Genomic DNA, 24,853 nt, shown 5'->3' with positions numbered 1-24,853 from the left:
TAGAAAATTAAAGCGAGAATGGCAGTTGTATCTTATACGTAATAATAAATAGTCAAATAAATAAATATACATCCTTACTTGAGTCATGAGTGGAGATATTAAAGTCAAAATAAATATTGGAAATGTTATCGTCGTCGAGCAAAACAAACAATACACAAACAACGTGTCTAAAATAAATACCATATACATGCATTAACAACGGTCTACGTCAAAGGTCTTACACACAACTCAAATCACACCTAAAGTTCTTCGCCTAACAAATTAGTCCTAGCAATTCACAATCTTCTAAGATACAAGAATTGTCTACTACGCTGTATTCCAATTATATCCTTTCCCCTTAACCGAAAATATTGTTTAGCTTCGCTACCATGTAGTTTGTTTGTATTGCGTAGATAACTTGAGGAAGAAGAAAAATCATAATTGCCACATTAATTATACGTGAACGTAAATAGCATTTATACACTGATATACAGTGAGGGCCAGGGATGGGAAAATGATTCTAGCAAATGATATCATAATAGTACGTCAGATATTGAAGAGGTTATAAATCATAAATTCAATGAAGATAATCCAAGAGTTTGTCTGATTTTGCATCTAAGAAGATACTCCAAGCTTCACCGTCACGTGTCACCACATACAGTATTGACGAGTCATGTCAAAAACTTGGGTGAAGAAAATGCCCATGTTAGTTAAACTATACACGAGAAGTGTTCTATTCTTGTAAGAAATCTATACACGAGAAGAGTTCTATTCTTGTAAGAAATGAATTTTCATCAAATTCATCCACAGATGTGATATCATGTGAATCTTATTTGAGCATCGACTTCGTGCCCTTTTCTCTTCTTTTCAAATGATCAAAAACGGCTTTAGTAATTTGATTTCAAACGCTGATTCAAAGCTTCTATTTAGGGTCACTACAGTTGGAAGTAAACGAACATAAATAAACATCTCTTTTTGACAAAAATGCCATCTAAAATCAAAGCCAAGAATTCATAAGAAAACATCGAATGTCACATAGAACCAAGTTCCACAACAGGCCGCCATAAAACTCTTCACAGGTCTTGGACACTCAAACCTGCAAAAAAAAAAAAATCAAAGAAACAATCATAAACCAGCTCAAGTGACAAAAAATATATGGACTTTGTAAAAAAAAAAAAAAAAAATACCCGGGGGAAGGGATTGCTTCAACTTGTCGGCCTTCTCGGAATCGAGGACACAGAGCGTGTAGAGGTACTTTGAGCACCGGACCTTGAACTTGACAACGTTCTTGCTTCTCTTGATCTTCACCGACCTCGCATCCTTCCTTCTTGCTGTCAGAAGGAAGTCCTTGATCTCGTGGATTTGCTTCGGCTGATCATTCAAGAATCACAAAAAATTAGGCTCTGCTTTGTTTTGATTTTAAAATATTATAGATCTCAGAGTCTCCTAGGTAACACACTTGATGAAATAATTGTACCAGTTTTACAGTTACAAAGGGGTTCTTATGTCGGAATCCAGACCAATAACCCATGATCAAGCCCTGGATTAACAGCTAATTCTTAACTGAATCATGTCTATATTACCATCATCTAATCAGATTAACCACTGTCAAAATATCTCATAGTCTCCTGGGTAACACACTTGATGAAATAATTCTACCAGTGTAACAGTAACAAAGAGGTTCTTATGTGGGAATCCGGACCCATTACCCATGATCATGGCTAACTCTTAACAGCTAATTTTTAAACTTAATCATGGCTATATTACCATTGTCTAATCAAACTATCCTGGGATATACCTGAATACGTAATTGAGTCATTTCTTTAACTGTGAGAGTAACCTAATCAAATCTAAACTAGAAGAATTACTCTAACCGACCATGTAGATACTAAAAATTAAAACCGCCGTAATAAATATGAGGTGTAATTCCTAAATCAAAGCTTAAGACTGAAACAATTGCGGAAACCAAATTCACTTCAAAATATAAAACCAAGTGCACATTGAAATACGTTTCGTCGAAATTCATTAAACGAATTTGTAACCGTGTTTTGCGTGAGCTTAGAGTCATAGAACACTATCCGGATCATGGTAATCTCTGAGGTAACAGCTAGTTCGAGACCTAATCATATCCTTAACCGCGACAGTCTAATCAACCGAGTTAAAATATCCTAATCATACCGATTGAACTAAATAATCAGCAGTGAAATAACAATGGAGAAGGTTTCAGCGAGATTAGTTCGACATATTCGACCCTAAAGAAACCTTCTCTGCGTGAACTATGAAACATGAAACCCTAGAAAAATTTATGACATACATTCTTGGATAATCACGATTCGAGGAAAAACGCGATATGAAATGAAGATTTTCTTACCATTCTGCTTGAAAATGACGGAGACGACGACCCTGAGAAGCTCTTAATTCAAGCGTCGATTGAAGAGGATGACTTTGGACTTGGAGTGGCTTTTTATATGAAATAGAGGTTCGGAACCCTAATTTTTAACTGTATTGCCTTTTTCTCTGCTGGACTTGTTAGGTTGTGAATTATTGGGTTTAGCAGACGAGACGGCCCATTTGATTTAAGCCGTTAATGTTTATTGTCTTTCTTTTATGAAGAAATTCTAGAAATATTTCATTTGAAACCGTAATTCTCCGTATATCAAAGCAATTTCAAATATTTTATAAACATCTCATACTTTTTAATTTTCAGATGCTTTTTAATTTTTATTTTTTCCTCTCTTCTCTCAACCTTTCCAGTTGTTCCATCCCGTTTCATTCAAACTATAGCAGAAAATAAAATCATTTTTCCACTAATTATTCTTTCATAAAAAAATCACTTTTATAGAAAAACCGGCATCTCCATCTCCTAAATCAATTACGAAGATTAGGGTACTCATGTATTTTTTGTTTTTAAAAAATAATTCGATCTAGTCTTTTACATATTAAGAGTTTTTATAAAATATTGGTAACGTTATCAAACTCGTCACAAACTCCTTAAACAAAAACCGCTATTCATTCAAGATTTTGTGACAAGTAATGTGTTCTTGTAAGAAAAACTATATTTTGGGACTTAAAAATGTAATAAAACACTATATTTTGTGAAAAAAAACATGTCAAAAAATACTCCATTTTGTGCCAAAACTAATTGAATTTTGTTTCTACTCGTATCAATTTATTTGTATCACATATTTATAGTTAACAAAATGCACCTCATCATTTCATTCCCACGGAAAATACAAAACGGAGAGAAAAAAATATAGAATTAAATCAAACAACCTCTTCATCCCCATTTCTAACAATTGCATAACCTATATAAGCTTAAAAACTACATTTAGTCTTGTTGTTTTCTTCATCTTAACCTCGTCGCCATTGTATGTCGTCTTTATTAGGACTTTTTTTTTTTAACCCACAATCATCGAAGAAAGCTCAACATCGACCAACCTACGTCAAGGTTTGGAAAATCCTCGCCGTCGTGAACTCTCCCTCAAATTTGTCCACATTCGTCAGTGTTGCACTCTCCTAGATAAGTCTAAAAAAATGTCCATTTCTATCAAGGATTGCTTATAGCTTCAAAAATATTTGTTTGAAATCGATAAATGGGCACATTCAACTACACTTGTAGTTTAATTATCCAAGTTAAAAAAAAAACAGCTCAATTTATTTTCTAGATCATCTATTGTTTAGGGATTTTTTTTATTATTTATTTTTATATAAAAACAAACGATTGGTTGTGCTTGACAATTTCAAGCACACTTTAACAATCTTTTTAAAGTCATTTTCATATATCCCTCGTGGTACTTGGTTGCCATGGCTCTCTCGCCATTATTTAGCCTTGGACGGATTTACTATCCAATTAGTCAACTCCCAAACAACCCGAGTCGTTGATAGCACCTCGTGGTGCGACAAGGTTCGAGCACGACGGGCTGTCGCCTCCTTTGGCGCCCCTTTCCGAGAAACTTGAATCTAATCCGCTATTGAGGAAGCTTCTACATACTAATATTCCAACGCCGAAGGCGATCAATTCTCAACATGCACTACTAAAAAACAACTTTTAGATGCGACCAACTGTTTCTAATTTTTTTCTTTAAAAATTTAGAAAAATACGGTCTTTTTAAATTTTGAACAGGTCAAATTTAACTCTTTTTTATATTTGAGTTAACTTTTAGAAGTAACATGTTGCTTCTAAAACTAAGGTTAGATTAATTTATAATTTGTCTTCTTCACAAAGTTCGGTATGGTTCTCTGAAAAAAGAGAGGAACAAAATATCAACCTCCCCCCCTTCTCTCTCTCTTTGTGTGCGCCGTTTCGATCTCCAACACGATGTCTCTCCCTCTCTCCGCCGCGCCGTATCTCCCTCACTCGACTACTTTTTCTCTCTCCCTCTCTCCGCCGCGCTGTATCTCCCTCACTCGACTACTTTATCTCTTCTGTGCTCCGTCGACTGCAGTGATCTGCCAAACCCCATGACCGGTGCCACCACCACGCTCTGTCCCTCTCTAATGTGGTCCCTCTATTTTGGTGAGCCATGATCGTGCTCTATACGTTGATTTTTTTTTCTCTATATCTCATTCTCTCTCTTTCGGTCGCTCTCTCACCCTCCATGCGTGGGCGTGAAGTCCAAATCAACGGCTTTTCCTTGTAACGTTGCAAATTTGCAATAGTGTTAAAACCTTTTCATTTTCTTTCTAGAAATTTACGGTGAAATTTTAGTATATATTTAGTATATAAAATCACAATATAGAAATTTGATTTTCGCTTTTATTTTTCGTTCAATTATCATTTTTTTCTCGTATTTTATATCCTTTAAAGTTCATTGTTTTTTTATTAGATACGCAAATTTTCAGTAATTGCATTATTATAGATATTAAATTTGAGTTATTTTTTTGTAATTTGTATTAAATTCATTAATTTTATATTAATATGTAGTTAGTCTCGGTCAGAAGAGGCTGAATGAAGTTCTTGGTTTCAATCAAGGTTCGAAATGCATTTTTCGATGTCATTTCGATCCTCCTGATTTACAGAAATCTGACACGTCGACGGAAAACCGAACATAAAAAATGTGCAAAATGGAAAATGAAATGCCGTTTTCGATGGAAAACCGACATGCCGATGAAAAATCAAACGTAAATATTGTTGTTGAATATGTTTATATATATATATATATATATATATATATACACACACACACACACACACACATGATACATATATCTTTTAATTTTTAAACTTAAGATTTATGGCTGCTATATTTTATAATCTTCAATACATATTTTTACACCAATCTAATATCCAATATTCCAATATTTTATAATCTCCAACTATATTTTTAAACTTAATATTTACGGCAACGATATTGAAATTATTTTATATAATTTTATTTTAATCAAAATGATGATATATCTACTCATGTACTCTTACTCTCTTTGTATATTTGTGTCACCGTAGAAAAACCTAATATACATTATACAATAGAAAGAGAAAAACCAACACTCAAGTCTAGCATAATGTATGCAAGAAATCTCACACCCTAAAAAATCTCGTTGAACTCGAATATCTCTTATACGAGACATTTTATTCATTAAAAAAGATCCCATATTTATTCCTTCCCCCGAAAAAAACTCATCTTTTTATTCTTTGCTTACGTCCATGCATGTCTCTGTACCACCGCAAAATCAGCACCTTTTCAGTTTTTTTCCCTAATTTAATTTCTCCATCAAAGACTTATATTCTCTCTCTCTCTCTCTCTCTCTCTCTCTCTCTCTCTCTCTCTCTCTCTTATTTCGTAAAAAAACATCATGTCCATCTTTAACAAAAACCTTCATTAATTCCACGTTCAGACATGATTTTACTAGAGAACACCACACACTTCCAAACCTCCCCCCAAAACCAGCGTCGTACACAAAGCCTCGTCTCTCATCGTCGACGGCTTTCTCTTCGTCGTACACAAACCTAAACACTTCGTCGAAAAACGACACAAAACGAAAAACGACGACAAAGTGAAAATTTTATACTTCACTGGCTGTTTATGCTATGGCAACGGCGCCGCCGCCGAATTCCACTGAATTTCGTCGACATTTAAACAATGGTTTCAATAGATTGAATGACTATAGTTACTCTCTTAACTTTTACAAGAAGCATATTATTTTTTTATTCGGGCACATATGTATTTTTCGAATACATCGTTGCAGTAGGAAGTAGTACTACCGTACCGTTAAATTACATATCGTTGCTTAACGGAAGTGGTAGTACCATTAGGCTTAACTTTGCATTTCGGAGTTTAACATAGTGGTAGTACCGTTAGCCCTAACGAAAATAATTTTTTTCCGATAATTTATGGTTAATAAAATAAATAAATAATCAAATTTAAAGGGAAATGAAAATGATTAAAATGTTAAACTTTTATAAGAAGTACTAATATGTAAATTGAAGTGCATCTTTATTAATCACTTCAAAAAAAGGTAAAAATATTACAACAAGATTATGATAAAAACATTACAAGAAAATTACACCTCATGAATAGTCATGTTTTGGACACTTCTATAAAAATCATCAACAAGATCAATGTTCACTAATGTTCTTCATGTTGACACCAATCTTAGTAAACGGTCAAAACATCGACCATTTCGGGTTTCAAGCTCTGCCTTCGATCGTCGATGATGCGGTTCGAGTTACTAAATACGGATTCAGATGAAACGGTTGAAACCGGGATCGAATTTACATCTCGGGTCATCTTAGACATTATTGGGAACATGTTTTCATGTTGCCTCCACTATACCAGCAAGTTGAGGTCGTCTTGGTTCATGGAGGCGAATTGTTGAGAGCTGTACAGCGTGATCTCGTCGTGCTCGGATATCTCTCGAGAGTTGTTGGGATGTGGTGGCGATCTTGGAGACGAACTCCCACCTCGTAAAAAAAGCCACATTTCATAATACATTCCTTTTCTCGTTGATGCGTTTCAGGGTGGACTCGGCTCTGGAAGAGTTGGAATTTATGTTTGGTAATGCCTGAGTAAAACTCTTTCACGATCCTTTGATGATCGTGTGCAACGTAATCTTCGCCAGTAGTGCGTTTTATATATTGTAAAAATGTTAGATAACCTCCGATTTCATTCGGGGATCTAAAATGCATGCAAAACCATACAAGAACGAAATATTCCCTACACCACAGTACTTTGCAAACTTTATTCTCATAGATTATACACACGGTCGAAATATTTCAAAGTGTGCACTATCATGAAGATGCTTGAAAATTTTTGTAACAATATATATTGCTAAATAAGATGTGGGTGTGTAAACGGCCGATAATTTACATGTTTTCATTGTAAAAAAAAAGTGAACAAAACGATAAAAAAAATGTTAGCCATTTTGATGTAAGTTTCGGTTATGTTATGACCTCCGTTTCTGTTCACATATTCTCTAATAACTTGGACATAACCTTCGCCCAAGAAGGTATTCAACATTAAAATTGTTGAATTCTACATAATCATGTTATCGATGTGAAATGTCCTCTTGCCAATGCCATTAAATAAAACACGCATTTTCTACTCTTGGGTTTGAGCTGTTGATCCAAACTATGGCTTCTCTAATCTTAGTAATACATTTTTCAAAATGTACAAACCTAACTTTCACTATAAGGTTAATGATATAAATAGCACATCTTTGGTGTAAAAGAGATTTTGACTAGGTATCTTAAGTCATAAAGCTCTAATTATGACGTTGTTGTTTGTGGCATTGTCAAGAGTTGTGAAAATGATTCTCTCGCGTATGTTCCATTCTTCTATAACTTCTCGAAGGATTCCTAAGATGATATATGCATTTTTCGACCAAACATCAGACGTCAATGCAACATTAAACCTAGCAGACATAAAGCAGACTTTAAGTGTCTCTTTGTCTATGTGTTTTTAAGAATTTCCCTACTTAGAGTACCTTTAGAAATAATTTGAATTCCATGAACTAAATAATTCACAAATCTACCAAAGCATACACTTCTACATTTGAAAATGATTGGTCGGTAGAAACCACGTATTTAACAAGTTCTTTTTAAATTCTTCGGAATCGTGTGTACTTACCTGAGATGAAGAAGATCCAACTGTCACACACATCTTGTAGTGGTGGTGTAACAAAGAACTCCCTTGACCCATATTGTCGGCGTTGAAGATCTTCCCACATTTGTTGCATGGTCATCTTCGGATATCGCCATCGTTGATCTCCGTGAAATATTTTCACATTTCGGAACGTGATTTTTTTCTTTGGTTGTGGAGGTTGGTGATTAGGTGAGTTTTCTTGGTCTTGTGGATTTGGTGGATCTTGAGGTGGAGGTGGTGGAGGAGGTGATTCGTGTTGAGGTGGTGGAGGTGGCGGATGAGGTGAATGGTGTTAAAATCTACGAAGTTGTTATTGATATATCATGAAAATGCCTTCGTATGGATGTTGTTGTGAGCTATATTGTGGTTGAGGATGAGGTGGTGGAGGTTGTTGTGTAAAATATTGTGGTTGTTGTGGAACATAAGAGGAGCAAATTTGGATAATTTTTTAGGGATACTTGGAGGTTGATATGAAAATGTTGGAGTTGAGGCGAGTTGGTATTCGGTGTTTTCGTGGTTGGGAAATTGAGGAAGATTTAACCAATTTTATGCATATTGGACAGGGAAAGATGGGAGATTTGGTTGTTGAACTTCTTGACGTTGCTCATCTTCTTTTTGTGATTAAGGGTGTGAGAGTGCGATTAGAACTTCAACGTGAACCTCGACGAGAACTTCGGTGAGTTGATGACGAGCCAGACATGCTCAAAACTTTATAAAATATATGCATATATATATATATATATATATATATATATATATATAACTATGTAATACTAATTTTAGAAATATAAATTTTATAAATCTAACTAAATTGATAATATTGTATAGAATATTATAGAGAAATATTTGTAGAGATTGTAGAGAAATGTAGTAGAAATGGAATGTTTGTTGTGAAAAATGAAATAAAATGAGCTCTTTTTATAGACAATGATCCGAAATGAGCTGAAAGTGTGAATATGTAATAAATATTGTATCTCAACGGTAAAAAAAACACTAAAAAATACAACATTAATTTTCATTTTCAACGGTACTAAACGGTAACTTTTCTTCCGCCTGCCATCATGTTAGCTCTCTTTTGCTACCGACGAAAGTGGGATAACGGTAGCCAACGGAAGCCAAACCTGTGTTCGGTACGATAGCCACCATTATCCACCGTTCCGCTGTTCAGGTTGAGATTCCGATAGAAAAAATAAAATAAAATGTATCCTTAGATGATCTAACTAACAAATAGAAAAAACAAAAGATAAATAAGAAAGAAAGAGGTTACATGATTTTGATATTTATTTTTTATATAAAATATAAATTTAGATTTTCGCATATATCATATCTCAACAAACTTTTTTTTACCATCAATTTAGGAGGATCATATTTTTCTCTGTCATCCATCACGTAATATATAAATATAGAATATAAAAAAAGCTTATGATATAGTACAGTAGTTTTGATTTAAAATTTAAACTTAATTCAATTTCATAAAAGGAAAAAAAATAAAATAATAACATTGGTTATGTCACACTCACACGGAATATCTGTCTCTCTCATTCGAAGTTTCAGTGAAACAGCTTGCTTAGGAAGTTCTTTTCTGTAGTGAAGAAGTTTAGACCGAGGTCACTTTTTCTTGAATATAATATTAATCAAATTTTTGTTTCTCATTATAAATACGAAACATCATTTCGTTAACTCTTAAAAACCCGCACTGAAAAAAAAAACCAAAATTAGCACAAAAGAAGGAAGAAAAAGAAAAAAAAAACGCCGTCAACACTCATCCGATTCTGTTTGTAAGTTTCTGAATCTCTATTCGTGCATTTCGATTTGTATGTGCATTGGTGTTTCGATTTTGAAGTTCTTCAAAAATTTTATTCTTTTTTTTTTTTTTTTTTTTTTTTTTTTGTCTTTTTATTGGTTACGATTTTCGATTTCAGAGAGAATTCCCATGGGGTCAGTGAACATGGAAATCGATACTAACGTGGAAGTATGTCCGGATCCTCTTCCAATGGCACGAAAGTGAGTTTTAGAGGAAACAAAAGAATTATATTTTGTTCATTGATCTATTTTGAATTTTTTCCTTAAATTATTTGGTTGCCTAGAAAGTTGATGAGAAAGAAAAGAGATTTTAACTCTGTGTGACGCTTGATTCAAGTTTCTAATGCCTCAGTTTTGGACTGTTGTGTGTGTAGTTACCAATTGGAAGCACTGGAACAAGGATTGAAGAAGAACACGATAGTGTACTTGGAGACTGGCTCTGGAAAGACTCTGATTGCGATAATGCTTCTTCGGAGCTACGCTCATCAGCTCCGCAAGCCATCGCCGTTCATAGCCGTTTTTTTGGTCCCTAAAGTGGTCTTGGTAACTCAAGTAAGTCCGTGTCACATTTTTGTATCAGCACATAATATAGAAATAGAAGCAATGCTAAATGCTTCCGATTTGATAAGCTGATGTGCGTGGAAGTATATAAGAAGTGGAGATATTTTTATTTTATTTTATTTATTTACGGGATTAGTTTTATCTGAATAACTCTAATGCTGTTGTCTTCAGACTTGAAATCGACGCTATCAGAAAACCGACATACTATTGACTTAAATATTTGACAAAGGGTTCTTGCTATGTTTTTCTTAGCAAGCCGAGGCATTGGAATCAAATACTGACTTTAAGATCGGTACTTACTGGGGGGAAAAAGGGGTGGATAACTGGGATGAGCAGATGTGGAAGAAAGAAATTGAAAAATATGAGGTTGGTTTTATGTTTTGTTTTTAATGCCGAGGTATGAGAATAACTATATAACTCAAAAGATGCAGATTTTTGGTCTACAAATTCCTGGATACATTTTGTGATTTTAGTTCTGTTTTTCCCCCCTCAAGGAGATATTTCGTCTATCATTTAGCATTTTTCGTATTGATAAGTATTAGTATGCATTATACGCTATAATTTTAATGTTTTTTTTGCAGGTGCTTGTAATGACTCCTCAAATACTCCTTAATAATTTGAGGCACAGCTTTTTCAAATTAAGTATGATTAATGTTTTAGTATTTGATGAATGTCATCACGCTAGCGGTAATCACCCATATGCTGGCATTATGACAGTAAGTTGTGACACTTTTTTTTTTCTTTTCTTTCTCAGTTCCTTGCCTCTTGAGTTTTCTCATTTGTTTTTATGACTGGCTTTGGTGGTTACTGTATGCTGAATAGTATAACATGTTTAAATCTCTTAGTTTTTATTCTGAAAATAATAAGTTTTGTAGGATATCGGACATCCATCGGTTCCTCGGAATAAAAATAAATCCAGTGCTTCATATTGAATCAGTCCAAGTGTTGTTTGTGCATGTGATAGTCATAATCAAATTTTTTCAATGATCTGCAGGAGTTTTATCACCGTCAACTACTCTCTGGAGAAAAAAATCTTCCAAGAATACTTGGAATGACTGCTTCGCCAATTAAATCCAAAGGTAATGTACTGGAGTTGATAGTTTTACTTACAAATTAAAACAGTTTTGGTGTTTAACTGTTTAAGGTCTTTCTACTCTGTCTCTGATATAGGGTGGACCTCAGAGCTGAAGTGCTGGAACATGATATCCGATCTGGAGACACTGATGGATTCAAAGGTTGTTAATGTTCTTTAAATCTGCAAATTATAGTCTACCTTTATGTCATACAGTTTGCATTTTTTTCCCTTGTATTTGTTGACATTGTTTATCAACTCTTACCTCAACGTATCTTCTTGTTGTGGTTTTTTCTGTTGAAGGTGTATACATGTGCTAGCGAATCTGTTCTCGCGGAGTTTATACCATTCTCAACTCCAAAGTTCAGATTTTTCAGCGAAAACAGAATCCCATACGCATGCTTTGCCAAATTAACACCCCAGCTGAATAATTTAAAAGAGAAGGTGTGTGTTTATTTTGTGAAGAAATTACTTTGACGTGTTAACCTTAATTTTTGAATGGGGTTATCTTGTAAATAGGTTTAAATTACAAATACAACTGAACTCTAAATTTCGTATAAATTTGGAATGAAATCGATTGTAGAAGACTTGTATAGGGATTTCTTGATTACTATTGTCTTGTCTGGAATCTTAATTAAATTGATAAGAATCCCTTTTCCACCTCTGGTTTACATCATTGTTGTGTTTTGGCGCCATTTGAAAAAACATCAGCTCTTTCTATTATTCCCCCTTTTTAAGATGTAGTGTTATATAATACTGAATTATTTTCTGTTTTACATTTACAGCAAATACTGTCATTGGAAGAGTTAGATCTGAGTGAATCTAATGCAGAATCTATTAAGAAAAAGCTGACAAAGATATATAATACGATATTGTTCTGCTTGGAAGAGCTTGGCATTTGGATGGCCATGAAGGTATTAAAACAAGTAGTTCGATTGATTTGATTTACTTGTTAGCTATACTGTAATATATACTTGAGTTGACCGCGCATGTATAACAGGCCGCAGAGTCCTTTTCAATTAATATTTCCGAGTTTAGCTCGTCTAGACTAAATGTGTTCGGGGAAGAAGTTGTCAAGACTTTCAGCTCTAAGGCCTTTGAGGCATTGTCTACTGTTGTACCTACTGGTAGGTCTAAAATAGCTCTGCAAGATAACCAACATTTGCTGGTTTTTTGCGTCATGTTGATTATGTTCACTTACACTCTATTTCTCTGTCTTTATCTGTGTAATGCAGACCCAAATTGGTCAATTTCTGACTTTAATAAAAGTAACAAGCACGAGGGACTTCTAACTTCGAAAGTGTTAGCCCTCGTTGAATTGCTCCTGGAGTACAGGTATGGTGTTGGTGATATGCTCGTGAAGCACGTATATGATGTTCTCTTTTGGTTTTTTCCTTAAAATAGTCTCTGCAACGAATCAGTTTCTTAAAGTTTATAATACCAGTGTAGTTATGCTCTGTAGTTGCTAAAATCATTACTTACAATTTCATTTATGTGCATACTGGTCAAGATTTTTTTAAGATCTATGACTTCAGTAATTTTAAGTTTGCTTGTTTTGACTGTACTATATGACTTGTTAATTAATATTATGCTGTGAATCAGGGAAATCAAGGACTTGAGATGTATAGTTTTTGTGGAAAGGATCGTCACAGCTGTAGTAATTCAAGCTTTATTGAGTGAGTTTCTTCCAAAGTATATTAACTGGAAGACAAAGTGTGTAGCAGGCGATGGCAAAAATTTGCCGGACCAAACCCGGAAAAAGCAGAATGAAACTGTTGGAGAGTTCCGCGAAGGCCTGGTCTGTAATATTTTCATTTCGTGAAGAGTTTTTATCAAGATTCCATTCAGATTAAGCTCCTTTAAAAGGTTGTAATACGATTTGTACATTTGGCAGGTAAATATTATTGTTGCAACATCAATCCTCGAAGAGGGTTTAGATGTTCAAAGCTGCAATCTGGTAGTTCGGTTTGACCCTTCCACCACAGTGTGTAGCTTTATTCAGTCCAGAGGTCGTGCCAGAAAGGTCAACTCCGATTATGTGCTCATGTTGAAGAGGTAGGTCCCCATAAGGCCGCTATAAATAGTAGTTGTAACTTTTCTGTTCGTTTTTGAAGGATTATCTGTATATTAATAGATGTGAACTAAATGTTATTCTTATGTTTTCAGTGGCGATTTCGACACAGAGTCTCGTCTAAAAAATTATCTTGCCAGTGGGGATGTTATGAGAAAAGAATCGCTACTACATGCTTCTCTTCCCTGTGAACCTGTGGATAGTGATATTAAAGATGAGGACTTGTATTGCGTTGAAAGCACTGGAGCAATTGTAACTCTTCGCTCGAGCATTAGTTTGATTTACTTTTACTGTTCAAGGCTCCCTTCTGATGGGTAAGTTTTATTTTATTTTATTCAGTATTCCATCCTTGTACGACTCTTAGTGTAATTTGCATTATTTGTGTTGAATAGGTATTTCAAACCTACTCCAAAGTGGGACAAGACCACTGGCACTTTATACATGCCGATGAGCTGTCCTATCCAATCTGTGTCCGCCACTGGAAAAGCAAAAATTCTCAAGCAGATTGCATGCCTTGAAGGATGCAAGCAACTTCATCAGATTGGTGCTTTGACCGACAAGCTCGTCCCTGATATGGTGCTCGAGGAAGAAGAGAAGGCAAAAGAGCTTTGTAATCTTCCAATCCCATCACCTATTTTAGCTTAACTTTTTTTTTCTTCTTTGCATTACACATTAATGTTATATTAATTACGCATTACTTGTTCATGACTGTGCAGCGAGCCAGCCATACGAAGATGAGCAGCCTCGTTATGTCCCTACAGAAATCGTTGGCTCTTATCGTCCCACTGATGCTGACATGTTGTATCATTGTTATTTGATTGAGCTGAAGCAAGATTTCACTTACGGGGCTTCAGTACACGATCTTGTACTGGCCACAAGAACTCAGTTTGAAAGTGACATAACGAGTAGCAAATTTGATTTGAGCGCTGGGAGAGGCAGTATCCAAGTGTCTATAAGATACATTGGGTCAATGATTCTTAACCGAAAACAAGTAAGATCTCTTATACAGTGTTGCTTGAGCTTTATTTGTTATGCATGTGAAATTAATCGGTTTACTTTTATGTAATTGGTGGTGACAGGTTTTGTGGTCAAGAAGGTTCCAAGTCACCATCCTAAGACTTCTAATGGATCACAAGTTGAATAATTTGACAGAAGTTCTCAACCAGCTTAATCTACCAGAAAGTGTTGAGTTGGATTATCTCCTTCTTCCAGCTACCACCACTGATAGAAGACCGATGATTATTGACTGGGACTCTGTCAAATCTGCACTATTTTCAAGTGGAGAATTTCTGAACGGTCACATCAATTGTCATTTTGCAGCGGGTAGCTCTTGTTGGATACATACCAAAAATGGTATGGTATGTTCTTGCATGCTGAGGAATTCAGTGGTCTATACCCCGCATAATGGATATTGCTATTGCATTACTGGCATGTTGAATGGTTTGAGTGCAAAGTCACCTCTTAAAACTAGGAATGGCAAAGTCCGTACCTACAAGAACTACTTTGAAGAGGAGTACGTAGTCTTTTGATATTTTCCTTATCTATATAGTAATCTTGTTATATATATATATATATATATATATATATATAAAACCAAGTCTAATAGTGTTCACCTCATTTGTAATCCCCCAGGCACGGAATCAAGCTGCAGTTTAAAAATGAGCCACTATTTAGTGCGCGGAAACTTTTCCAAGTGAAGAATTATCTCCGCTGCAGAGACGTTCGGGAGAAAGGTTTGTCTTCCTCTTCTCTCGTTGAAATACCTGGACCAATACTCCTCATTGCTTTTGTTGATGTCATCTTGCAATTGAACAAAATTGTAAAGATCGTTTTTATGGAGGCACTTGTACGTGCTATTCTGCATGTACGTGAAAGGTCAAATATTTAAAAATACTTGATAGAGTCTTGCCTTTCCGTATGCATTTATCTGTAAATGTGATTTTGGATTGTCTTTGCAGAGTCGACTTATGGGACTGTGGAGCTGCCACCAGAGCTGTGCTTCATTATCATGTCGCCTATTTCTCTAAATACTCTATATTCCTTTTCATTTTTTCCATCCATAATGCACCGGATCGAGTCTTTACTTATAGCTTCCAATTTGAGAGGGATGCATTTGGATAATGCCATTATCCCAACCACCAAGGTAGTACATTAATCTGTTTTTGGGACGCTTTTCAATATTGAACAAGTTTTTTTTAATTATTAATTTGAAACCTATTTTATCTCAACTTTCTCGAATTTGTATTGTAGGTGTTGGAAGCTATCACGACAAAAAACTGTCAAGAGGGATTCAATATGGAATCCCTAGAAACTCTTGGAGATTCGTTTCTAAAATATGCCGCTGGACAGCATCTTTTCAAAACCCATCAAAATCATCACGAGGGCCTATTAAGTGCGAAGAAGGAAAAAATAATTTCCAATGTTGCCCTTTGTAAGCGTGGATGTGAGCACAAGCTTCCGGTAATTGTGCTGTTTGGAACTCCATGGGTCGATATGTTCCCCAACAACATTTTTTTTAAGTTAGTTGATACGGTTCTGAGTCTTCTGACCAATATCTTGATGCAGGGATTTATTCGCGACGAGTATTTTGAGCCCAAAAATTGGATTATACCGGGTGATAATTCTGCTAAGAGAGTACTACAAGAGGACGTGCTTTCTTCGGGCGAGAAAATGTACATGAGCGGAACGAGGAAGCTAAAAAGCAAACGAATCGCGGATGTTGTCGAGGCACTTATTGGTGCATGCCTCAGTGCGGGTGGAGAAATAGCAGCCTTGAAGTTTATGAATCGGGTCGGTATCGAGGTTGAGTTTTCCTCTACGCCATACATTAGGCGCGTTTATCCAAACCCGGAGAGATTTGTTAATATCAAGCATATAGAGTCTCTTTTAAATAACTATTCATTCAAAGATCCTTCCCTCCTGGCTGAGGCCCTAACGCATGCCTCGTACATGCTTCCCGAGAACCCAACATGTTATCAGGTAATGATTGAGGCTTGAATTACACACCCTTTTCGTTAGTGTATTGTTTTTTGATTCGGAGAACAAATTTTCTTGTTTTGCAGAGACTGGAATTTCTGGGCGATGCTGTTCTGGACTATCTGATAACCGTACATTTGTACGATAAGTATCCCGGGATGTCTCCGGGGATGTTGACTGACATGAGGTCTGCCTCGGTGAACAACGAGTGTTATGCTCTTTCTTCAGTCAGAGCTGGACTACACAAGCATATTCTTCACACCTCGCATCAGTTGCATAAGGAAATAGAGGTCACTCTCAGGGAGTTTGATAAGTTGTCTAATAATTTCACATTCGGATGGGAAACAGAGTCTTCGTTCCCCAAGGTAACTCTTTGGTAAAACGGTTGTCATTTGAGATTCGAAAGTCTTCAAAAAAATAATTTTGATTTTTATTGCAGGTACTCGGAGACGTGATGGAATCTCTTGCCGGGGCAATATTTGTCGATTCGGGATACAACAAGGAAGTTGTGTTTGAGAGTATAAGGCCGCTTTTGGAACCGCTAATCACGCCGGATACAATGAAGCTACACCCGGCGAATGAACTTAGTCTTCTCTGCCAAAAGAAGCACTATGAAATGGTGAAAACGAAGCCCTGTAAAGGCGTGATCACGATCAGAGTTGTTGCAAATGAAGTGCCGTACGAGGGAACTTCAACTATTTCGGATAAGAGGATAGCGAAGAAAGTGGCTTGCAAGGAGGTTCTTATGTTACTGAAAGGCCACAACTTGGATTGATATTTTGGAAGAACCAAGTATTATGTTATGATTCAAGTATTATGTTATGATTGTTTAGATGATTAATGTAAATCTGTGTCAAAAAACTCAAAATTTTCCACTGGAGGTCCATTTTAGCCTTCCATTCATGTTTTGGTACAAGAAAATCTGATGAGTCAAATCCCATTGAAACGAGTTCTTACACAATTTAAATGCTTATGCTTGTAAAGCGTGTCCTATTTCAGAATTTTCCTCGAAAATAATATTTAAATGGAGAATTGACACAAATAATACCATTGCAATGTCCATTATCAAATATAGTCAAATCTGGCACGGACAATGGTTGAGTTCGTGACCGATGTGTCACGAACTCGCTGACTCCGTGACAGATGTGTCACGAATTCACCCACTTCGTGACATTGCGAGTTCGTGACACATCGGTCACGGACTCAACCAGTTCGTTACCAATATGTCACGAACCAAGATCCAAATGGGTTTGTAGACTACGTGATGATAAAACCTACCGAGATTCAATCAAACACACACAAACATGCAACAAACACAAAAACCTTACCGAGATTCAATCAAACACACACAATTATGCAAACAAACACAAAGACTATAATTTCACAGAGACTATTTCTTCCAGTCATAAATCATCACAACCAATTTCTTCAATCTATAATTTGATCTTTACCATCCTGTTTTCATATCTACCCATTGTTTGGCTTCACTTCTCTTACGTTGTTCACACCTTTTCACATAGACTATTTCATAATTTCTTCACTTCTCCCCACTTACCAACGGAAATATCATCTCTTACCATTGTTCACGTTTTTTCAATATATATACAAAACCCAGTTACTCACTAAGTCTACAAAAAAAAATCGCAACAATCGCAAAAAAAATACCAGTTACCCAGTAACATAACTACATTCATTATCACAATTATCATATAACAACATATAACAACAATCTACACAATCATCTTAAATAAATCAACCATAACAACAATCTCAATGGAAAAAAGGAAAACGAGACTGACCTTGAGAAGCCCTAAATCGAGATCGGGCGACAGAGAGCGAGAAACTGAGATCTTGGGTGAGCGAGAAATAGAGATTGTGGAGAGAGAGAAACACATATCGGTCAGCCCACTTTTTGAGCGAGAAAGAAACAGGGCCGAGAGAGAGAGATAGAGCGAGAAAAGGGACGATAGAGAGCGAGAAGAGGCACGGCATAGAGAGAGAGAGCACGAAGATGGGTGAGAGAGAGCGAGAATAGGGGGGAGAGAGAGAGAGAGAGAGAGAGAGAGAGAGAGAGAGAGAGAGAGAGAGAGAGAGCAAAAAGATGGGTTTGAGCTGGAAGAGGGGTTTGAGCGAATTGAAAAAGATGAAGAACTGTATAATAGTCTGGGTGTGTTTAAGATAGTTAAGAGGGTATAATAGTCTTTACATAATAGGATAGGTATCATATGTGTCAATTTTTTCACTTTGGGATGGTATTATCAATTCCCCGGCTTAGAAACGACAGAATTTCGGTCTTGTACAGGAAACGACTCTTCGCTCAAACGCTAAATAGTTACTAGTTTTATCATCTAATGTTGTGCCTACGTGGCTTCATCAGAGCTCGCTTGCGAAACGCCAATTTTTTTCGTCTTCTTCTTCTTCTGATTCTCTGGTCTAATCTCTGAAAGCAAAGAACGACGCATCAGAAGAAGAGCCATGGAGGGTCTTGTGAGACCTCTATGTAGCTCAACTATCATTGTGACACCCAAAATTAATCTTCCATTACCGATTCAATCTCTGCCTCTGAACCTCATAATCTCTGCTTCTCGTTTTCCTTCAACCTCAGTCTTGTCATCAACAAAACTTTCACTTCCTTATCGCTTTCCTCGTCACGGTAAGTGAAGTCGAAATCCCTCAACTTTATTGTTCATATGGGTTTATTATATCTGTTTGCTTCTGGGTTCCATGAAAGAAGACAAAAAAAAAAAAAACACTCTCTCTTCATGTTTGCAATGAGGTTGGTGGAGCCATAAAGGTTCTAACTTTACAGTTTTCATTTATTGTGCGAATTTCTATAGACCTTGTTTTGTTTGATTGTATTTAGTTTTGACTTAATCATGGTCATTCTTCAGTTTTGTACGCAACGCAAGAGAGCCAAGTCAGCTCGGAGGTCGACGGTGAGGCTACAGAGTGGGCTATGCAAGGTATGTCTCTCTCAATCACTCACTCTTCATAAAAAAAAAAATACAATCTTTATTAGTTTACAAAGATTAGAGAGCTCAGTAAAAACAAATTGGCATTCACGCTCTAATTTCTGTTTCAGTGTTCCAAGTTTTAAGCCCAAGCACTAAATTTTATGCTTTATTGTTCCAAGTTCTGCTTTAGTGTTCCAAGTTTTAAGCCCAAGCACTACAATTTAAGCTTTATTGTTCCAAGTTTTGGCCCTACTTGGGACCTCTTGGTAGTATAGTAAACCAAATAATTGAGCCGATAATAAACCAAAGGTTGATTGATCGCTTGGTCTCGTCGCATGGCAGATTTCTATGCTCTAAGAAAGGATGTCGAAACGATCTCTGAGCGCGTTGAAGAGATCAGAGGCTCGGCCGGAATGGAAATGTTGGAACGAGAACTCGCGGGTTTGGAGTCAAAGGCGGCCGATTCCTCCTTCTGGGATGACCGAGCCACGGCCCAAGAAACCCTCCAAGCCCTGACCGACGTCAAAGACAAGATCAAACAGCTCGCTGACTTCAAAACGAAGGTCCGTAAAATACAATTCGCTTCCAGTCTCGATCCCTTTTAAGCCGGCGCTGAATTCCAGAGAAATAAAATTCAGGTAGAAGACGCGGACACGATAATCAAGCTGACCGAGGAAATGGATTCCGTTGACGCGGCGCTTTTCGAAGAAGCCAAAGCCACCATAAAGGAACTGAGCAAGGCATTGGACCGGTTCGAGTTGACTCAGCTTCTCTCTGGGCCGTACGACAAAGAAGGCGCTGTGATCTCCATAACGGCCGGGGCTGGAGGAACCGATGCTCAGGTTGGTAAAAGAAAGAAAAGAAAAAAAAAATAGAGCCTCATTCTTGGGAATCAAGGAATCGATAAAGAAAGTATCAAAAGCTTTCTTGTTGATAATTTGCAGTGCAGGATTGGGCTGAGATGCTTCTGAGGATGTATGTTCGGTGGGGAGAGAAACAGAGGTACAAGACCAAAGTGGTCGAGATATCTCAGGGAGAGGAGGCCGGAATTAAGTCCGCCACCATCGAGCTTGAAGGCCGTTACGCTTACGGCTATTTGTCCGGCGAAAAAGGGACTCACCGCATCGTCAGACAATCCCCTTTTAACTCCAAAGGTCTACGCCAGGTAATAAATAGGGTCTATTAGGTAAATGGCCACATCTACAGTTTGACATTGTTAAATAACCAACGTTTCGTAAATCTTAGATAAATAACCACTTTCATATATTTACAAACCTAAATTTTAGGTAAACAGCCACTTTCATTTATTAGGCCGCCACGTCATCTTTATGGCTATTTATCTAAGATTTACGAAACGTTGACTATATAGTAATTTCAAACGTTTTAGTTGGCTATTTACTCCATATGAACCGTGTTTTATTGATATGTCTATCGCAATCATCCCACAGTTTTCAAGTTTTAGCATGAAGTTATCACTCAATCGGCATTTTTGGTTGATTTTTTGTGTGTTAAATGTTAATTAAAAAAAAAAAAAAAAAAAAAAAAAAAACTACATTTGTTCCGAATTTCATCAAGCCATAAGGAAATGTAAACCAAAAACATAAGGTCTACTTCTAAACTGACTAGGATTGTGATCGTTTTTATAATCTGTTAGCGTGAATCACGCATCTCAATAAAACTCGAAATATACGGATGAGGTATAATCTTTAATGCCATTTACATTTGATTCTTTTTTATTTCCTTTTTACAGACGAGCTTTTCTGGGGTGGAGGTGATGCCGATTCTTCCGGAAGAGTCTCTGAACGTGGAGATCCCCGAAGAGGACTTGGAAATAAGCTTCTCGAGGGCGGGCGGGAAAGGAGGGCAGAACGTGAACAAAGTCGAGACGGCGGTGCGAATGACTCACATCCCGACCGGAGTCACAGTGCGATGCACAGGTCTCGTACATTTTCACACATATATATATATATATATATATATATGCAGGGCCGGCCCTGACCTGAGGCGGGCAAGGCTTATGCCTTGGGAAAAAAAAATTATTTTACACTTTTTGCCTATTTTTAAGAAAATTTACATTTTTTTACCCTAAAAATTTACACTTTTGGCCAATTTTCTGAAAGATTTACATTTTTTACCCAGAAAATTTAAATTTTTATTAGTATAATAGGGCCCCAAAATATTGAATTTGAATCGCCCAGAGCCCCCTGTGAGTTTGAGCCGGCCTTGTATATATGTATGTATGTGTCAAGAGAGTTGTGGGTCTTGACTAACTTGTGGGGCAAGCAATGCAGAGGAGAGGTCACAGCTGGCGAACAAGATAAAGGCGCTGAGCCGTTTGAAGGCGAAGCTGTTGGTGATAACGATAGAGCAGAGGGCATCGGAGATCAAGCAGATCAGAGGAGACGCTGTCAAGGCTGAGTGGGGTCAGCAGATCAGGAACTATGTGTTCCATCCATACAAGATGGTCAAAGACGTAAGAACGGGCCTCGAGACTTCAGACATATCGGCCGTCATGGACGGTGATCTCGAGCCCTTCATCAAGGCCTACCTCAAGCACAAGTACACTTCCTCTATGCAGTCCTCCCAAAACTCTAATTCTTAACGGTGCATGTAATTTTATGTCTACACTCTCGGTTGAATAAATTATTTTATAGAAGTTATATTTAAGACTTGAGGTTAATCTATAATTTTATTCAAATTGATATACATATTTAAAATCTAAAGTCAAAGTTCAAAAGTAAATTTAAAATAATTTATTTTTAAATGCTTTCGTTAATCTTGATTGATAACTAAAAATTGAATATTTATGCAATCATAGGTGTCCGGAATAAGTATGTTCGGTGTCCACAGTGTTCGGAATTCAAATTATAGGTTCGTCACAATTATAATTCGATGGCTCATTATTATTTGATGCATTGCAACTCGAGGTATCTGTACAGGTATTTAGTCCAAATAGAAAATAAGTCATCATTATCAATATTAGAATCTGTGAATAACAGATTGATTAACGCAAAAATGGATCAGAATATTGGCTTGGATTCTCTGAAAGAGAAAAAATTCGCACAGTATAATCATCTTCGATCATCTGGGGAAATAATCATCACCTCCATTAAAATGTATTAGACAATAATTCAGGTTTCTGTAATTAGAACTTACACGTATCAGATTACTATCTACTAAATAAGTTTTAAATTAGCGATGGATCAGAATATTGGCTTGGATTCTCTGAAAGAGAAAATATTCGCACAGTATAATCATCTTCGATAATCTGGGGAAATAATCATCACATCCATCAAATTTAGAATAAAATATAAATTAAACGAAAAAGAAGTAAAGAGCTAAGATCAAACACAAACAATTATTTTTATAATGGATCAGAACATTGGCTTGGATTCTCGTAAAGAGAAAATGTTCGCACAGTATAATCAACTTCGATCATCTGGGGAAATAGTCATCACCTCCAGTATTCACATTTTATATAAAAAAAAAAGGATTCTAGGTTCACATAAATAATTAGACAAAGTTCAGTGATTTTGATCGACAAAAAAACAGTTAAAATTGAAACCCTAGTAAAACAACTGTGAGATTTTAGGATGGATCAGAATATTGGCTTGGATTCTCTGAAAGAGAAAAAATTCGCACAGTATAATCAGCTTCGATCATCTGGGGAAATAATCATCACCTCCATCCAAATACACATAGGAACCGAAATCAGAGAGAAATGAAGGAGAAAAGTAAGAGATTTTCCCGCAACGACGAAAAACCAAGAGCATGAAAGATCCGGAAATCGACATGAAAGACCTCAAAGCCTTCGCAGAGACGGAACAGCTATGGCGTCTGCTCATACACAACGCTTATCGAGAGAAAAGCGCAGGTAATCAGTTTGAAAGACGCAATATCCTCCGAAATATCTTAACATATGAGAGAAAAAAAAAACCTAGCGAAATGTACCAAACCTTACCGACGAAGCAACGAACCCTAAGAAATATAAAAAGCTAATTTGCATCCCTTAAAAACACATTCATACAGCGTTTGACGGAGCGGATAAGCCAGAGAAGAGAAGGTCTTGATAGTTGATGAATAACTGAAGTGGTCTATAGTTTATATATATGAAAGAGTTTTGTGAAACCCTAATTCCATTTTTCTTAAAATGTAAGGCAGTCCGAATTCTGGCCCATTTATTTGCTAACGGGCTGGCTTTGTTTCACAAGGTTGGCCATGCTACACTTAAATGTAGGAGTATATTGAATTTTTTTTTTTTTTTTAAATCGAAAAAATCGTATATAAAGTTTTTATTACTGAAAATTATTTATAAGTTTCAAATATTTGTTTTTACACCATATTGTTTTCGATTCCAAAAGCTTAGAATTTCATATATAAAGAAAATAATCTCAAATAAATATTTGCTATTTGAAAATACATTTAAAACAACTATTAATTTTAAAATGGAATGTTGCAATTTCCAAACACTATTCATGTAACTTTTCCAAAAGAAGGGATGCAAAATTTTATAAATACCTTGCGTTCGAACTCGGAAAAATATTTCATTGGGATTACAATACATAAATAATCGGGAATGATTTTTGACACTGACCTCACGACTCACGATTTTCCCCAAAAAAGTGATAAACACCAAAAACTCTTTAAAATTGTTCCACTTGTCAAAAACTGTATGGATCGTCAAAAATCGTGAGGGTGATGAATAGCGGTGCTCATAAATAATACATCATGTTCACAGAAAGTTTATTCTCTATTAGCGTCGAAAAATAAGAATGAGGTAAGAGAACAAAGTACTCTCGAAATCAAAAGGAAGCAAAATCGAAGACTTAAAATAAAGACATAGTAAAAAAAAAAAACACAAAAAACAAAGGATTCTCGGAATAAGAATAAAATTTGAAAAATTATAAGTAAATTTGTTGAAAAAAGGTAATCGAAGTAATAAATAAAAAAATGAAAGAAAAGGAAACGGACATGACTTTCTTAAATGCTCTTTTTATCAATACAATCTTAATTGGCCTAATCCGATCTCAATAATCCTTGAAAACGGTCCAACCCGATTTCGAGATCGGGCCGAAGTATGTCACGCCACATATAAAGCCACACGGTTTCCTTGCATAGTATGAAGAATTCCTTGGTAATATCTTCAATGATTGAGGAACAAAAAATCCATAAAATGGTATGAAATAGCCAATTTAAACTATGACTTTTGCAAAATAACCATAGTTTCATTAGGTATAGCAAAATAGCCAATTGAGAGTACTACGACTTTTAATCCTGCCTCGATTAATTTTAATCCAGCCTTCATAAAGCTTACATTCTTTTTTTATAGTTCGTGGGATTAAATTTAATCCAACCT

At 36.1% G+C, this 24,853-nt stretch overlaps 3 protein-coding genes and 4 non-coding genes across 7 annotated transcripts; 2 read left to right on the top strand and 5 right to left on the bottom strand.

Annotated features, from left to right (window-relative positions):
- Positions 1 to 851: 851 nt before the first annotated feature.
- On the bottom strand, positions 852 to 2,480 carry LOC149382570 (large ribosomal subunit protein eL38z/eL38y-like). The gene is made up of 3 exons (XM_089601843.1): positions 2,351 to 2,480; positions 1,167 to 1,350; positions 852 to 1,075 (listed from the first exon to the last, which is right to left on the bottom strand). Exons 1-3 carry the CDS (start codon positions 2,351 to 2,353, stop codon positions 1,053 to 1,055), a joined length of 210 nt encoding a protein of 69 aa, XP_089457969.1. The 5' UTR covers positions 2,354 to 2,480; the 3' UTR covers positions 852 to 1,052.
- Positions 2,481 to 9,547: 7,067 nt separating this feature from the next.
- DCL2 (dicer-like 2) lies at positions 9,548 to 17,533 on the top strand. Its single transcript, XM_089602001.1, has 23 exons — positions 9,548 to 9,838; positions 9,983 to 10,064; positions 10,238 to 10,415; positions 10,677 to 10,790; positions 11,006 to 11,140; positions 11,419 to 11,503; positions 11,595 to 11,659; positions 11,800 to 11,940; positions 12,282 to 12,410; positions 12,497 to 12,623; positions 12,732 to 12,831; positions 13,099 to 13,294; positions 13,391 to 13,551; positions 13,663 to 13,881; positions 13,960 to 14,177; positions 14,284 to 14,558; positions 14,647 to 15,080; positions 15,200 to 15,300; positions 15,526 to 15,710; positions 15,818 to 16,027; positions 16,133 to 16,546; positions 16,630 to 16,908; positions 16,983 to 17,533. The coding sequence occupies exons 2-23, from the start codon at positions 9,994 to 9,996 to the stop codon at positions 17,316 to 17,318; spliced, it is 4,173 nt and encodes a 1,390-aa protein (XP_089458127.1). The 5' UTR covers positions 9,548 to 9,838; positions 9,983 to 9,993; the 3' UTR covers positions 17,319 to 17,533.
- A 1,387-nt stretch (positions 17,534 to 18,920) lies between these two features.
- HCF109 (high chlorophyll fluorescent 109) lies at positions 18,921 to 22,168 on the top strand. The gene is made up of 7 exons (XM_089602002.1): positions 18,921 to 19,196; positions 19,435 to 19,506; positions 19,840 to 20,060; positions 20,136 to 20,339; positions 20,447 to 20,662; positions 21,248 to 21,434; positions 21,789 to 22,168. The coding sequence occupies exons 1-7, from the start codon at positions 19,019 to 19,021 to the stop codon at positions 22,097 to 22,099; spliced, it is 1,389 nt and encodes a 462-aa protein (XP_089458128.1). The 5' UTR covers positions 18,921 to 19,018; the 3' UTR covers positions 22,100 to 22,168.
- Positions 22,169 to 22,512: 344 nt separating this feature from the next.
- LOC149382567 (small nucleolar RNA Z103) lies at positions 22,513 to 22,607 on the bottom strand. Its single transcript, XR_016293992.1, has one exon. It is a non-coding gene; the product is annotated as a small nucleolar RNA Z103 (small nucleolar RNA).
- An 88-nt stretch (positions 22,608 to 22,695) lies between these two features.
- LOC149382566 (small nucleolar RNA Z103) lies at positions 22,696 to 22,790 on the bottom strand. Its single transcript, XR_016293994.1, has one exon. It is a non-coding gene; the product is annotated as a small nucleolar RNA Z103 (small nucleolar RNA).
- Positions 22,791 to 22,866: 76 nt separating this feature from the next.
- Positions 22,867 to 22,961, bottom strand: LOC149382565 (small nucleolar RNA Z103). Its single transcript, XR_016293996.1, has one exon. It is a non-coding gene; the product is annotated as a small nucleolar RNA Z103 (small nucleolar RNA).
- Positions 22,962 to 23,090: 129 nt separating this feature from the next.
- On the bottom strand, positions 23,091 to 23,185 carry LOC149382564 (small nucleolar RNA Z103). The gene has a single exon (XR_016293995.1). It is a non-coding gene; the product is annotated as a small nucleolar RNA Z103 (small nucleolar RNA).
- Positions 23,186 to 24,853: the final 1,668 nt, after the last annotated feature.

Source organism: Urtica dioica, chromosome 11, assembly GCF_054948205.1.
Source record: "Urtica dioica subsp. dioica isolate 48M chromosome 11, U.dioica_male_clone48M_v1_H2, whole genome shotgun sequence".
In the NCBI taxonomy this organism is placed as follows: domain Eukaryota; kingdom Viridiplantae; phylum Streptophyta; class Magnoliopsida; order Rosales; family Urticaceae; genus Urtica; species Urtica dioica.
The sequence above is the reverse complement of the archived record's forward strand: the minus strand, read 5'-3'. Positions and strand labels throughout refer to the sequence as shown.

Excerpts from the sequence above, each read along its gene's own strand:
- LOC149382570 (XM_089601843.1), bottom strand. Across the intron at positions 1,076-1,166 it reads GAAGCAATCCCTTCCCCCGG|GTTTGAGTGTCCAAGACCTG; the intron begins GTATTTTTTTTT and ends TTTTTTTTGCAG.
- HCF109 (XM_089602002.1), top strand. The coding sequence starts at position 19,019 with ATGGAGGGTCTTGTGAGACCTCTATGTAGCTCAACTATCATTGTGACA. Across the intron at positions 19,197-19,434 it reads TTATCGCTTTCCTCGTCACG|TTTTGTACGCAACGCAAGAG; the intron begins GTAAGTGAAGTC and ends GTCATTCTTCAG. Across the intron at positions 20,061-20,135 it reads TCGCTGACTTCAAAACGAAG|GTAGAAGACGCGGACACGAT; the intron begins GTCCGTAAAATA and ends AATAAAATTCAG.
- DCL2 (XM_089602001.1), top strand. The coding sequence starts at position 9,994 with ATGGGGTCAGTGAACATGGAAATCGATACTAACGTGGAAGTATGTCCG. Across the intron at positions 11,141-11,418 it reads CATATGCTGGCATTATGACA|GAGTTTTATCACCGTCAACT; the intron begins GTAAGTTGTGAC and ends AATGATCTGCAG. Across the intron at positions 13,295-13,390 it reads GAGAGTTCCGCGAAGGCCTG|GTAAATATTATTGTTGCAAC; the intron begins GTCTGTAATATT and ends TACATTTGGCAG.